Below are 16,052 nucleotides of genomic sequence, written 5' to 3' on the forward strand. Positions count from 1 at the left end.
TCAATAGGAAAGGATAAGGAAGCATGTTAGAAGACTCATCTCAGTGGTTAACAAACTCCCCTTTCATGCTGATTGGCTTGTAGAATTCTGGAGACATAGGGATCCTGCTCCGAAAAACGTAAGGGGTCTAAGACCCTCTGAGACTCGGGATGACTCTACCCCTGCAAGGGAATCAAGAGATGGTAAAATCAAAATAAAGAGGATTTTAGAGAAAAGGAAACCCCTGTAAAACCCGCATCTCTTCAAAGCAGGCTAGCTCAGAGAAAATGGCCAAGGACAGCTTCAAAAATGGAAGGAGGGACATGCTCAAAGCAAGAAATCCCATCTCCTCTGAAAGAGAAGTCAACCTGGCTTCCAAAGGCCTCAGAACAACCCAAACTCTATTGGAAAACCTTGGAACAATGCAGAAATAAAATTCAGTCAAGGAAAACGAGTCAGCTCTAGCATGAGGCGCAGTCTCTTGTGGATCCCTCTACATCTTCCAGTTTTCCTGTCTTCTGATTTGTTCTATTCTCTCACTCCACCTTTTCTCACTAAAATTTAGTTCTGCATTAGTAAAATGACAATCGGGGCAAATTCCTGTAAAACTGGTGCTTTTTTATTTTTAATTAATGAGTTTTTTGGGGATTGACATATTATTGAACCTTTATATCCAGGGTCTCAGGGGGGCAGTCTTATATCCCTTACTTTTTGAGGAACAGGGTCCCAGCAGGGGCCCTCTGTCTCCAGCATCCTACTAGCCAATCAGCATTGTGTGTTAGCCAATGAGAAGAGTCTTTTAACATGATTCCTTGTACTTTCCTGCTAATTGGAGCCAATCAGAGTGGAAGGAGGTGAGTCAGCCACTGAGAAGACTCTTTTCAGTAACTAACACTCTCCCCTTTCATGCTTATTGGCTCCTAGGAACATTTGTTGTTGTGGGACAAGGCATTAAGAAGGATCTTGTTCTCAACCCACAGAAACAAAAAAGGGAGGGGATGTGGCTGCAACTGTGACTGTTATGAAAGGGCTCTGCACTTCTGAATTTGCCACTACACTGCTGGTCCCACGGAGTTTCATGAAGGTCACTCAGAGCTGCTAATGGGTATGTTCTTCATCCTGGTGCTTCATCTCACCTTGACTAAAACAATGCCAATTCTTCTGTTCCTTACATTTCAGCAGGGTCTAGGCAGGCAAACACAAAGAGTTGTCTTGACTACAGTTTGCTTCTGTTCCATTCCACCGCTTCTGGGGTGATCATCTTCACCAAGTACATGGATTCCCCCCCCCCAATTATGTGAGTAATAGTTGGTAGGCCACATTCAGTATTGTCAGGCATGACTCATGATGAGCTATGCGAGTGTCTTTATATAAAGAGTAGCATAATAATATAACAATGAATATAATTAGCCTTACATGAGGACTGTACAAGAACAAATTTAGTCCTCTCTTAAAATAAGTGAACTTATGGCATTTCTTGATTGTGTTCCGTATTGCTATAGGATGGGTGTGTGTGTCATCTTGGATGTCATCTTGGGATCCCTTCCACACCTATGGTTTCATATCTATAAGATGGGTTTATGTAGAAAAAGAGATTGCTAAAGTGATCAGACCAGTTTCTTTGTTAAGGTCATGGCTCCAGCCTTGTCTGTTAAGTATCTCTTTGCGTGACTAAAGAGCATAGGTGACTGGTAGCCACATAAACTACTGGCTGGAGATGCTTGGAAAAGGTGACCTAAAAGCAGCAGGCTTTCCCCCCTCCCTGGCTGGAGGTGATGTCATTCGTGAGTGTAAGACAGCAATAGACTAGCATTGTCTTAGACTGGGCTGGGAAAAGAGAGACAGGCTTGCCCTCTGCGCTGAATTCAAAGCTATGACTGCCTTTTGCCCCAACTTAGGGTTGCCAGGCTCAGGGCCTGAGACTGATCCTGTATCTTTAGGAGAAGAGAAAGTCAGCCAAGTGCAGGTGTTCTTGCCACACTGTAATGGGAAAAACCACAAGGTGGAATTCTCCCTTCCCCCTGCACAACTTTGGGAAGGGAAAATTCTACCTTGTGGTTTTTCCCATTACAGTGTGGCAAGAACACCTGCACTTGGCTGACTTTCTCTTCTCCTAAAGATACAGGATCAGCCTCAGGCCCTGAACCTGGCAACCCTACCCCAACTTAATAGAGCAAGTTGAAGGGTAAATGCTGTGAACACTTCCATCTTATGCTCAGCCTGTATACATGTGTAAATAAAACTATGTATCACAAAAACACCACCGTCTCCAGTGACCTTTCATTCTAAGGAATCCAAACTTGAGGTATGTGATGGCACCCCTGAAATCTCTCACTGCTCAGAGATTGGGGTGTGCATAAATACATGTTCTCAAGGAGAAAAATAAATCTGATGAATCACACAAACTTGGTTGCCAAACAAAGGATGTTAATTAATTGAAAATCTACAGAGCCAACCAGTATTGAGCAATTGGTAGATGTATATGGGAAAATTGTCATCCACCTAGCAAGATCACCAGTTTACATAGCAAGATATGATTATGCTTTTTTTAAAAAAACAACAATTGAGAGGAGCACTTTGGAAGAGTTACAGCACATTTCTAAGCACATTATTTACTCTGAAGTAAGTCCCACTCACTATTTTGATGGGGCTTACTCTCAGCTAATGTCCTAAACACATTATGGCAGCCTTTGCCCACCTGGTGCCCTCAAGATGGGTGTTGTAGTTCAAAACATCTAGAGGGCACCAGGCTGGTGAAGGCTATACAAGGGAATACATTTCTAAGTAAATGTGGTTACGAATATGTGTCATTTATATTCACAAAAAGCAAAATAAAAAATGTATCATTGCTACACAACATTTTGAATCCTCCTTTCCTGTAAACTATAATCCTTTCCCTAGAGCATTCTTTCCACCTCCCCCATATTCAGATCTCCTGTCTCCTTATCTCTAACAATATTCTTTACATTTCATAATATTTATCTGATTTCTCTATGACAGTTTTTTTGAAAAAATATCACAAAATGTAGTTGATATTAATATTTCATTTTCATCAATATTTTAGAGAGCAATTTCTGACTTTAAAAACCTTCATGAAACAGGAAGGATTTTTAGGGCAGAGTTGCAGGGAAAAGGTTCGTTTAAAGAAAGTGACAGTTCTGGCTTTGTTAAACATTAAGTCATGCAGGAAGTAGAGTTCAACACGCATGAGCCTAGCCCTCCAGGGACTTGGCAAGGTCCAAGGGGAGTGGGAACTGCTAGCAAATACCTATTACAGCAAGTGTTTGCCTTACCATTGCTTTATGTGACACAGCAGTCATTTGCCTTATCTACAACTCATCACCAGCCACATCCGTGTAACTCGTAGCTATACAACATTTCAAGAAGAAAAGACAAGAAAGAAGAATCCCAACTTTTGGTAAGTCAGAACTTTTCTATTTTTCCCAGGTTTAAGTGTATCCTGCTACTTTAAAAAAAAGGGCAGAAAGAGAGAATCAAACTAAATGCAGCTACTAAATAGATTACTTTGATGCTTTTTTAAACCTATAATGAATTCTGCAAAACTCATTTAATTGGGGATCTAAAAATCATATTAATGTCCAAAAATCATATTAATCTAACCACATGGTATATACTGTAACCACAAACTGAAGACACAACATAACAGCATTTTTCTCCTCTCCCCTGCATTTCATGTTACTCCATGTAAGAGCTGTCCAATATAGCATTTTATTTAAACCAAAATAATTACTGGCCCGTTGTTTTGAATATTATTTGGTTAAAATCATTTGTTTAAAAAAATCTCTCTCTCTTTCTCTCTCTCTCTCTCTCTCTCTCTCTGTACTTAGTTTAATAGCTGCTTGTTTTTCTTTAAGCCCCTTATTGGTTTATAATTTAATTTCCTGAGATATTCAATTTTCTCATTAGGCACAAATGGCATTTGAAAGCGAGGCAAAGACACACATGAATGGAAAGCTTGGAGAGATACCTGAAACTGACAATGTTGCTCATGATGAAAGCAAAAGGTACATGTCTTCCTGCTTTTTCAGTTGCTGAATTCATTTTATTTGGGGCTTCATAATGCTTTCTGTTTATGGAGGCAAAAATCCTTTGGAAATATACTGCCTTTCAAACCCAGATAGTCTGTTAAAGATATTTTCTAGTTACTTCTTGGATTATATAGAAAACAGCAACATTAATGACATATCCCTTTTGGTGTGTGTCTTCATTCACTTGTTGCATGACATGTTAGAACATGAGCAAAGGTTACATCTGAGGCTTTGTAATTTAGAGAAAAGGCGAGTAAGAGGAGACATGATAGAAGTATACAAAATCATACATGATATGGAGAAAGTGGAGGGAGGAAAATTTTCCTCCCTCTCTCATGAAGTTGAACTTTGGATGATTCAGGGTAGACAAAAGGAAGTACTTCTTAACGCAGCACAACTATGGAATTTGCTCCCACAGGAGGCAGTGAAGGCCATCAACTTCAATGGCTTTAAACGAGGTTTAGACATATTCATGGAGGATAAGGCAATCAGTGGGGGTGACTAACCATGATGGCTGTGTTCTGCCTCCATTGTTGGAGGCCCTATACGTCCAAAAACCAGTTGCTGGAAACTGCAGGAGGGGAGAGCGCTGTCGCACTCAGGTCCTCTTGCAAGCTTCCCACATAATCTGGTTTGCCACTGTGTGAATAGGATATTGGACTAGATGGACCATTTGCCTGATCCAACACACTGTTCTTATGTTTTTATATTGTCTTTTTGATAGCCTGATCACTGTCCACTCTGCTTTCTTTTTTAACTTGAAATGCTATTACATTTTTGTTTGTAAAAATACAAGGACTGAATTTTTTCAGCAGTAAACATTATGAACAAAAGAACAACTTAGAAAAAATTCTGACATTATATGTTCCATCATCGTTACATTCTTTGTGACTACTTTTTGACAAAGCCTTGACGCCATTACATATATCCCTATTCCCCCTCCTCACAGAGCTATAATTCTCAGAGTTCCTTGAGAAGAGGAACTGATTGTTAAATCATTCAGGAAATTGTAGCTCTGTAAGGGGAACAAAGGTCTCCTCACAACTCTTCGAACCTTAACAAACAACAATTTCCAGAATTCTTTGGGGGAAGCCATGACTGTTTATTTATTTATTATTTGATTTCTCTCCCGCTCTTCCTCCCAGCAGGAGCCCAGGGCGGCAAACAAAAGCACTAAAAACACTTTAAAACATCATGAAAGCAGACTTTAAAATACATTAAAACAAAACATCTTTAAAAACATTTTTTAAAAAGCTTTCAAGACATCTTTTTTAAAAAGGTTAAAAATGTATTGTTTCTTTTTTTTAAAAAAGGTTTTAAAACATATTAAAAAGCAATCCCAACACAGACACAGACTGTTTAAAGCATTATCATACGGCTTTAAATGTGTAGTGCAAATGAGGCCTGAACTGAGAGAACACATGATCGGGGTGGGGTGGGGTGGCAGGCTGCTAATTGTGGTGAACCTTTGTGGAATGGAGATCCTTTTGTCCTAGCATACACCTGTATTTCTGTGTTAAGCTTCTCTATCCTGGTTAATTTTATGCTGTTAATAGAGGGCAGAGCCCCACGCTCACTTTGCTCATCAACACCCTCAAACACAGACACACACATCAGGTATCTCCAAACGCATATGGGCACAGACACACACACACACACACACAGAGGAAGTCATACAGTCCAGGCACCTTCAAACACCCTCCCCCAAGGCACACACACAGGGTCTCACACGCACATATGCACACAGGTTGAGACTGCTGCCAAAGCCGCCATCCACCTACATACCCACCTACCCACCCACCAAGGCCGAGGCTGAGGCCACCGCTGCCTCTGGCCTCCCTCCCATCTACCCACCGACCCAGGTTGAGGCAGAGGCCACCAGTGGTGGCCTTCCATTCACCAAGGCCAAGGCTGCCACCACTGCCCACACACCTGCCTGCCGCCGCTGGTCTCCCACCCACCAAGGCCACCGCTGCCTGTCTTCCATACACCTGCCAAGGCTGCTGGTGGCAGCCTCCTGCTCACTGAGCCCCTCTGGCCTCCCATCCACCTGCTGAGGCCCAAGCTGTGGCCACTGCTGCATAGCTTGCCCACTTGCTCAGTAGTGTTTGCCACTGCACTCCACCCCCGATGCATGATGTCATGATAGCGTGGCGGCTTACCTTGTTACATGTACATAGAAATTAGGTTAGTTAATTTGCATTTCTTTATACAATGTGGTACAGATTTATCTCTTTTATCATGTATAACATAATTTGTGATTGCTTTTACATGTTTTGAATTGTTATTGCTATTTTTGTGGTATGTTTTGAGCCACTTTGGGCACAATGTTGTGGGAAACTTGTGGTGAAAAATGTGGGATTTAACTGTTTTACTGCATTATATTGTAGTTTTGTTTAATATTGCATTCCATTGTACTATATTGTAGTTTCTCAGTTTCATTGTGATGTATATAGTAGTTGGTTTTTTTGTAAACCACTTAGAGACTGTCTAAGCATTAAGCAGTACATAAAATATTAACAGTGCTTAATGAGGCATTCCTGCCTTGATAAAAGTGTTGTGGGTGCCAGCACAAAAAGGTTGCCATGGGCAGCAAAAAAAGAAGTGATGGTACTTGGTACTGATGCAGTGAGTACCATTACAAAAAAAAAGCACTGAATATTAAAAATAATAAAAAAATGGTATACAGAGTATTTCTGGAATCTCCAAAGCTCTGATGCATTCCCAATTCAGAAGCGGTTTGATTCACTTGAAGGACATCTCTTCACCTCAGAAAAGTTCAGAAAAATATCTCTGTGGCCCCATCTGCAGCAGAGCTTGGAAAAGTTACTTTTTTGAACTACAACTCCCATCAGCCCAATCCAGTGGCCATGCTGGCTGGGGCTGATGGGAGTTGTAGTTCAAAAAAGTAACTTTTCCAAGCTCTGATCTGCAGTATATATTTGAAGCAGTATCAGACCACTTTAAACATTCATCGCTTCTCCCAGGGCATCCTGGGAACTGTAGTTTGTCAAGGGTGTTGAGAGTTGTTAGGAGACCCCTATTTCCCTCATAACCACAAAATCCAGAGTGGTTTAACAATCAATCTCTCTTTCCAGGGAACTCTTTGGGAGAAACAATGACTGTTTTAAGTGGCATAATACTGCTTTAAATGTGCCTCAATCTATCCAATTTGGCTTGGGATTCATCCAAAACAAATGCACAGTCCTAGTATAATGTTGTGCTAGCATGTAGTTCTATGCTGGCTCAAAATTATAGAGTAAAATTCTGAGTTGCTAACTCTGAGGAGCAGGAAGCACTTCTAAATTTGCTATATCCATGTCTGTTTTTTTTCTTACTGGACCCTGACAGTAATTTGGTGGCGTGGCTGTTTAAGAGACCCTGTGCACACCCACCCACTCACCCACCCACTCACCCACCCACTCTGTGTAACTGATTTAAAAAAAGAAACTTTAGAAACAACTGCAAAATGTATCAAAACTAATTTTCAATTTGCTTTTACTTCATGTTTTTAAGGGTAAGTTGTGTTTTTTGTTTCTTTTTAACTGTCAGACTTAGTTATTTTTCAAAATCTCAAAAGCCTATTTATTCATTATTCAGCAGTGCAGGAAAGAAAAGCAAAGAGAAGCCTAAGATGGTCAGCCCATTTACAATGGTAAGTTCTGTTCCACATGGCCATTGAATTTTAATTGATGCACACTAACATAGGCTCATTGCAGATGTAATGCTGATGATCTTTTAACACTGGTTAAGACAAGAGGGGGAGAGGACCTGTTGCCCTCATGATGTTTTGGACTCCAGCTCCCATGAGCAGCGACCAGCATGATCAGTTGTCAGTGATGGGGGGAGTTGTAGTCCAACAGCATCTGGAGGACCACAGAGACTAGTTGTAAGCTCCCACGCTCTGTCTCCCCTCTTTTCTTTTTCCTCACATGCAAATTTGAAGGGAGAGGCTCTTCCCTCACACTGGAGGTAAAACAAAGACTAGATAGCCACTTTTTTGAGAAGCTCTAGCTGTGGATTTCATGCACTGAGCAGGGTGCTGGAGTTGGATAGGTGCCTTGCAAGACCCTCTACAACTCTGATTCTATGCTTAATTAGATTATCTGGGTCCAGCTATCCAACAGTTTAATAGTAAAGAAGATGGAAGGATGGGACAAAGCTGAGACATGTAAGCACATTTAAAGCATATGGATTCCCCCAAAGAATCCTGGGAACTGTAGTTTGTTAAGGGTGCTGGGAATTATTTGGGGGAAGCCATGTGCTTTAAATGTATGATGTGGATTTGACCTCAAACATACCTCAAAATGTTTCACAGTTCTCTGTCCTCTCCTTTGTTTCTGTAAATGACACTGGGACCCATTCTTTATTCCAGCATTCTAGCACTGGGCTGACATCACGGTCGGCATTACTGGGCATCAGATGAAGCCTGCACCTCAGTGAAGGGACTCTGCTGACCACCATGGTCCTGTTGTTGCTCCTCTTGCCATTGCCACCACTTCTGTTCCTCTGGCCCAGAGGAAGAGCACAAGCAAGCAATGCCTGCTTACTTGCCTGCCCTTCGTCTCTTGGCAGTGGTGAGGACTGAGGACTGAGGGCAGAGGCAGAGGCAGAGGCAGAGGCAGAGGAATTAGATAGATGCAAAGAGGAGAAGACCCCCAAATCCTGGGGCTCGCACTCGTCTGGCAAACAGCCTCCATGGTACCCACCTCAATGGCATCTTAACAGCATATTCACTTCACAAAACAGACTGCCATTTTTGGTTAAGTTCATCCTGTTGCTGAAGTATTTATTCACTATTGATTGGAAAACTCATCTTGCAGCTACTATGGAGTGATTTGATAATCTTTTAAACTAGTGCTACTTTTTCAGTAGTTAGTTGCGCCAAATCACTGTTTGTGTTAGTGCAGGTGTGGGGAATCTTTGGCCCTCCAGATATTGCTGAACTAGAGCTCCCGTCATCCCTGGCCATCGGCCATGCTTGCTGTGGTTGATGGGAGTTGTAGTTCAATAACATCTGGAGAACTGAAGGTTCCCTTAAGTGGGTGCTCTTGGGTGACCTCTTCCTGACAAAATAGTGGGGATATGCACAGTATAATGCCATAACTCTGGATCTAATTTAACACTAGTGAGACAGAATGGGGGGAAAATATATTTCTCTTGTGCTTTTGTGTTGATATCTCTGAAATACTGACACAAGTACATGTCAGTTTTATGAACATTAAATGCACTTTAATGAAGACACATAATGGATTTTCCTGTTTTCAGTTTCGTTACGCTGACTGCCTGGATAAGTTACTAATGGTACTAGGTGCTCTCCTGGCAGCTCTTCATGGAGCTGCCCTGCCAGCCATGATGATTATTTTTGGCGATATGACCGATAGCTTTGTTGCATCAGGAAAGCCTCCAGGTAAGTGCTTTGTTTCTTTAGGAATGCCTCCTCTGGGTAAGTGCTATCTTGTGGAACAAGAGATTTTCTGAATTACAGGGCAAAGAAGGAAATAATTGAGGTCTTCTGTGTAACTGACCCCTCCAAAAGCTACAGGTCAATAGGCAGTTGCATTCTGGCACTGCCTAGTATAGCAACATACAAAATAGGAATATTGTGGCTCCATGTTGGAAGTCTTATGTTGATAAAGGATACTTTGGCAACTCTGATAGGCACCCCGTAGTATAACAGGAATATTATGAGTGAGAAAGATTGGGGAAAAAGACAGGTGAATGGAATAGAAATATACTGCAGATAGTAAGGATGATAAATAAAATGAAGGTAAATTTTTCCAGAATCCAACTATGGGTATCGCTACAGTGAATCCACTTTGCTTAATTGCTCCAGTAATGGGAACATTATGCCAATTCAAGGTATACGGCGGTCCATCTAGGTCATTTTGTCTACACCAACCTTTCCCAACTAGTGGGCCACCAGATGTTGTTGGACCACAACTCCCATCAGCCTCAGCCAGCATTGCCAATGGTCAGGAAAGATGGGAATTGTGGTCCAACAACATCTGGAGGCACACTGGTTGGGAAAGGCTGGTCTACACTGATAGGCAGTTGCTCTCCAAGGTTTCAGATGATTGTTTTTTCACCAGAGTTAGAGGTCCCAGGAGTTGAACATGGGACCTTTTGAATACAAAACAGGTGCTCCATCATTGAGCTATGCACAGCCTAGGGCGAGCTTACCTCAAGAACTGCCTTCTTGCTTATTAATCTGCTTTTTCTCTTCCTATGTGCAGATGGGTGCAGAAATCCAAATTTAAGCAGGCATTCAATGTTGAATAGCTTTCAGCTGTGTAAAAGTGGTTTTTTAACCATCTGGCTGCTATAAAACTCTGATCATTTTTATACTTTTCGTATTGTAGATTTTTTAAAAAGACAATTATCTAGATGTTTTATTTGTTTTAAACAGTTTGATTTATTGCTGTTCTTGTGTGATCTGAGCAATTTTAGATATAAAATGTTTATAGAAAACTGGGATACAATAAATAATTAAATAAGCAGCTGAGTGCAGCTGAGCTCCTTGGTTGAGGATTGACTCTGACTTCTCAGCTGCATCTGAGACAAAGAATTGGGGGATTCCTGCTTCAGGTCATTCAGTGTTCTGTCTAGGTTAGCCTTCACCAAGCTTGTGCCATCCATGTATTTTGCACTACAGCTCCCTTCAGCCCCAGCTAGCACAGCCGGGCAGGTGCTAGGTCTAACCCTGCTACCGTTATTGCTGCCTAGCCTAGTTCCCCATCCTGCTTTCTCCCTTCTAGAACATCTTCACAGCTATGCTTGTTTACAGACTCACCCTTATCTTGCTTTTGCTGCCTCCATGTCATGATTTCACTGCTTGACTTTCACATAAGCATGGGCTCTTCTGATATCATGGCCTAATTTCCCACGTATCCTGTCACTCTGCCCAGGGCTGGTTGGCTGACTGGACAGATCAATGGGAGAATGGAAAAGCTCATATGGACTATCTTAAAAATCCGAGATCGTATCATAATGATAGTTAACAGTAATAAGCCATTAAGGCAAGTAGTAATCAATTGCCTATGGCAATTGATTAGTACTTGCTTTAAACAAGCACAGTGTACGTCTTTAATTCCATTGAAAATGAATGAAATTTTAGTGCATTTTAAGGATGCAACACTAAGCACTTGCTAGGAAGTAAGTCCCATGGAACTTGGTAAAACTTACATCTGTGGCACCTAGAGGTGTATTTATTCTTTTGACATATTTTGGTCTTTGTTACTTCCTCTGCTTTCTCTTTCTTGTCTTTAGTCCTTTAGAAATTTTAACTGAAAAAAGATATGATTTAACTCTGTCAATTACATTGAAAAATGACCTATCCAAGGTTCTTGCTTTGCAATCCTGATTACAGCGCCTACATTGTTTTTGCTACTACTCATATTAGTTTAAATGTGAAAGCTGAACTAGAGGGCCACAATAATTAGGCTGTAGATCAACTCTAAGGCTCAACGGGCTTTTAAAAGGAGCCATTTAACCAACTAGAAAAAGCACAGTGTTACTTATTTATGCAAGCTGCCCTTGGTTTAGCTTCTATATGACTATGAAGCATTTCCTGTGATAAAGAATGCATATTTATTTATTTTATTACATGTTATATCTAGTCTTTATTTGATCATGGAACTCAAGGTGGCATACACAGGGTTCCTAGAGCTCTCTCATCCAGGCACTGATGAGACCCAGACTTGCTTAGCTTTGGCAAGGTGGTTGCTTTGTGAATCCTCACACCATGTCCTGAAGCTATGTGTCTTTATAGCTGCTCAACTGTCTAGTTAAACTTACCATTCTTTCTCTTCTTCAAAACCATACTGTCTTGGTTTTGAGAAAATGAGGGCAACATAGGAACTGTGGGGTTTCACTATGGCTGACGACCCTAATATGGGACCCACGGGCTGGGCTGAGAACTTCCCCTTGGTGCCTGCAAAGCCCCGCCCCTGCTCTCAATTGGGGGGGTGTTTATTTGGGGAGGGTGCTGCCTACTTTTACATCAGTGTATTATTTGTTTTGCAGTTTGAGTGAGTGATTTGCAGGTTGTCTGGGATGGGTTGTGAGCATCAATCATTTTTCTATGGTGAAGTGGGTATTTTGTGGTGCCCATGGAAATTGCTTATATTTCCACATGTGCCCCAGGCCCAGAAAGGTTGGGAACCCTTACAGGATTGGGAAATAGGTGGAGTTGTCCTATGTTTGAAATAATGTCCCTGATAAATTAACTGAAGAAGTTAGCAAGATGATAGTGGAGAAGGAGTGGAAGTATCAAATTCAGCTTATTTTTTTCCCTCCAAAAGATTTTGGTAATGGATTGTGTATGTGCTTGCAGTCACATGCAGCTGGAAAAAGTAAATAAATGTCTAGAACAAGAAGGGGGAATAGCCAGAAAGGAGAACAGCAAGAAACATTCTTCCACATATGAGCAAGGGATATCAGTACTGGACCTGTTTTGAAGGTGCTACCAGTAGTACCTGGCAGTGTGGTTCTGATTACAGCCTGCCGTTGGTGGGGCATACTGGGTGGTGGGTGCAGACTGCACCAACGGAATACAAAATGAATTTGTTAAAATAGATTCTTAGTGTTGCCTTTATTTCATTCTCATGTATTTTTTTCCTCTTTCCTCCCATTTAGCTAATATTTCTTTAGTTAATATTTCTTCAGCTAATATTTATTTTGATAGTATTGTTCAGCACATAAATGAAAAGCTACAAGAACAAATGACAAGGTAAGGCATCTTGCTAATTACATATATATTTTTGTATCATGCAATATTTGAGATGTTAAAAAAAGTAATCCTCCTGGTGTTTATACCAAGTCAAGGGGAATCAAGATGCGGCATATGTCCAGGGGAGGAGGGTGGTTGTCAGTGCAATTGGGCTGCACAAGCAGAAATCCCCCACCTGGGTGAAGCCACTGAGGGGCAGCTGAGGCTTGGCTGGCACAATGCCTAAAAAGGGGGTGTTCCAGGGGGTGTCAGGATGGAACCAAGGGGAGGGGGACTTAAGCTGCATCCTGGCCTCATTTATTTATTTATTGTATTTGTATACCGCCCCATAGGGTGGGACGGCGGGTTCCGGTTCCGGTAAGACGCTTTCTCCCCCAGCTCTTTATCTCAGCTCCTTTAGTTTATAATTGCAAGTCTCCTAAATCCACTTGCGTTATGATAATAATGATGGTATGAAGACCAAAGACTCGGTGTGTTTCCCAGCATTGTAAATATCACTACAAAGCTCAAGGCCAAATACAATTTAAGATAACAAGCTGTCCTCTCAAACAGAATGCATGCCAAATGAGCAGAAGAAACTCGACATTAAAATGAGTTATCTTCGTCCCAGAGTCTTAGAACAAATGAACAATTCGAGGGAGTAAACTGTAGAGCTCTTTACAACAGAGCGTTCAAGACTATTTAAACGCATCGGTGCTTAACTTAACTATCAAGAGAATTGATTGCTGCTACAGGCGTCCATCTTAAGGCCACATAATGATTTTTACAAGGAAAAAATGCCAGGAGCTAGGCATTTCCCTGAAGGAAGTGAAATCCCCTCCCGGACCATCACAAGCCAAGATAACTCAGTTCTTTTCACCGAACTCAATTACTCATCATCCTTCGAATACTTCAATAAATAATTCAAATGATTACCTTCATCAGCCAGACGCTCACGACTGGTCACTAGATCATCAACTAATGATAAATCCGCCTAAGGAGGATATTCATACTAAAAGCCTTGCTGAAGAACTCCAGGATGCAGGTTTTACCAGCAATCCAACCCTGAGGGACGAGCAGATTCCGACAGAAATAGTAATAATAGATGATATAAACGATTCACAAGATTTAAAGACTGCTCTTTTAGAGAATCAGACCACAATCAAACCTTCAATACAGCAGAGTATGGCAGGATTGAATTTACCTTCGATAGGTTGGGGAATTGCGGTAACTGAAGAATTGAGTTTAATAAAAGCTTATATAACTGAAACAAATAGCCTATTAACCACCCTGACTAAGTCGTTGAGACTTCTCTTGACGGAAGCACCAAAACCCCATGAACCTATTACATTACTCAAGTTACTCAAGAATCCTCGATACGGAAGAGGAAACTGAAAGTTAAAAATGCTAAGACCTCGCGACCGGCTACCCGGAGAGTAAATAAAATGAAGAAACCGAAGAACATAAAGAATTTCAAGTCTGTTCTCACAAAGAAAATGAATTTCAAACCTCTACTCAAACTTCTGCACGCTTCTAATAAAACCCAGCAAACCCCTATACATGATTCCAAAATAAAAATGTCTTCAAGAACCAGCCCCCAACGTCTTAACAGGTCAAGTCCCCTTCTGAAGAAAAACAATTTCTTAATAGAGCTCAGCTCAGAAATGACAGGTAATGGATCCAGGATATCAGATATCAATAAACCCTCCGACGCCGATTATCCCCTGGACAGATATTATAGTGCCCCATATTGGAACTTACAATTGGTGAGAGACAAACTAGCAATAACCCTTTTATCTACGAGACCGGAGCAGAGATCTCCTTTATCGACAAAACAACAATTTGAATCCTGCCTTAGATCTCTTCTCCCGGACATTTCAAGCAAGAATTGTACCAAACATATCTTTCATCTGTATTCGCATTTGCCTGAAAGACGAACCATATTTACTTTCCACTCGATACATACTGCTGATCGAATTTACAGATGTAGGGAAGACTTTATCAATCATGGTATCCGGATTCAACGCTATTTTGTCAATAAGGCTACACCGACTCCACTTTGTAGCCACTCTGTCCTACAACTAAGGGAAGAAAGATCTCGGCCCCATCCCTCTTCCAATAGACAGAACAATCAGGAACATCTTACCTCTACTAACTCACCTGTCTAATGCTGCCTTAGGCCCCACTGGCATGAAGGCCTAGATCATGGGGAGTTTCTCCTCATGAAATCTTACGATCATTTACCTAAAATAGAACAGGAAGCGATTATTAAGAGATTGACCCAGCTCATTCAAAGCTTAATAAAGCAATGCCCTGAGTCAAATAGAGTTGATTCCCTCCAATGTCTCATTCCAGCTTTAAATAACATTAACAAATCTCCCCCTAGAATTACGACTAAACAATTTTCTTCGCATACCCCACCATCAAGTAATAACAACAGGCCTTCAACTTCTGTTAAAGGAAGGGAGCTACCCAGACCCCAATTCTATGATCCGATTCCAGGAGTAGCCAATCCAACCACTAGCTCCGCCTGGCTTGAGATGCGTTACCTGCAACCTGAGGAACTAGGCTCTCCGACCAGAAACCGGGAGATAAAACCAAATTCTCTTTCTAGACCAACCCAAGCTCCTGGGGTAACCTCAAATGCCAGTATACTATATCCAGAAATACACATTATCACTCCATGCCCTTGACCTCCGCTAAATGTAACTACCAAAATTAATAGCCCACCATCGTTCTCTAGCCCTGGGCCAGATCCAAATTCAACACGTTTCACGGTGAAGGACCCACCTTTTTCCATACTATCATGGAATATCGCTGGCTGGAATAGTAAGACGCCAGCCCTAGCGTTAATGCAATTTCTACAAAAAATTTAACCCAGTGACCCTTACAGTCGCTAATTTTGTGTTGGCCGCTCAAAAGCTGAGAAGCTAAACTCTTTTACTCCTTCACCAAATGGCCTTCCAACAGCCCCTTTGTAAGATTGCTGAATCAACCTCTGAATGGTTTAAATAGGGACTTCGCTATTGGTGGCTAAATATATTTATGCAGCCCAAACTAAGTGATCAAACTTTGCTTTCCGAAGGCCTATTTCAAAGCTGTAGTTTGTCTAGCTTGCTAATTATTCTACTTTGACTTATGTACATACTTCAAGACATTTTAACCATGCATTTTATTATTTCCCCATGTATTTTACCTTGTATTTTATCTTGTACTATGGGTCTTTGACCGCAAATAAATAAATAAATAAATCAATACCGCCCCATAGCCGAAGCTCTCTGCGGCTCAGTCCTGTGGCCCCTGGTGCCAGCAGA

General features: G+C 41.4%; 1 protein-coding gene across 7 annotated transcripts in view; it reads left to right on the forward strand.

Annotated features, from left to right (window-relative positions):
- Positions 1-16,052, forward strand: part of ABCB1 (ATP binding cassette subfamily B member 1) — a 116,043-nt gene that overhangs the window by 33,139 nt on the left and 66,852 nt on the right. Inside the window, exons 3-8 of one of the 7 annotated variants that reach the window (XM_061585614.1) lie at positions 960-1,084; positions 3,293-3,397; positions 3,907-4,004; positions 7,629-7,683; positions 9,297-9,438; positions 12,666-12,759. In XM_061585614.1, the coding sequence (XP_061441598.1) occupies positions 3,913-4,004; positions 7,629-7,683; positions 9,297-9,438; positions 12,666-12,759 (383 nt within the window). In that variant the 5' untranslated portion in view covers positions 960-1,084; positions 3,293-3,397; positions 3,907-3,912. Of the gene's footprint in view, positions 1-959; positions 1,085-1,158; positions 1,277-3,205; positions 3,398-3,906; positions 4,005-7,628; positions 7,684-9,296; positions 9,439-12,665; positions 12,760-16,052 lie in introns of those variants that run through there. The other 6 variants (XM_061585613.1, XM_061585615.1, XM_061585616.1 and 3 more) reach the window with 6 other exon arrangements.

This window comes from Rhineura floridana, chromosome 10 (assembly GCF_030035675.1).
Source record: "Rhineura floridana isolate rRhiFlo1 chromosome 10, rRhiFlo1.hap2, whole genome shotgun sequence".
Lineage (NCBI taxonomy): Eukaryota > Metazoa > Chordata > Lepidosauria > Squamata > Rhineuridae > Rhineura > Rhineura floridana.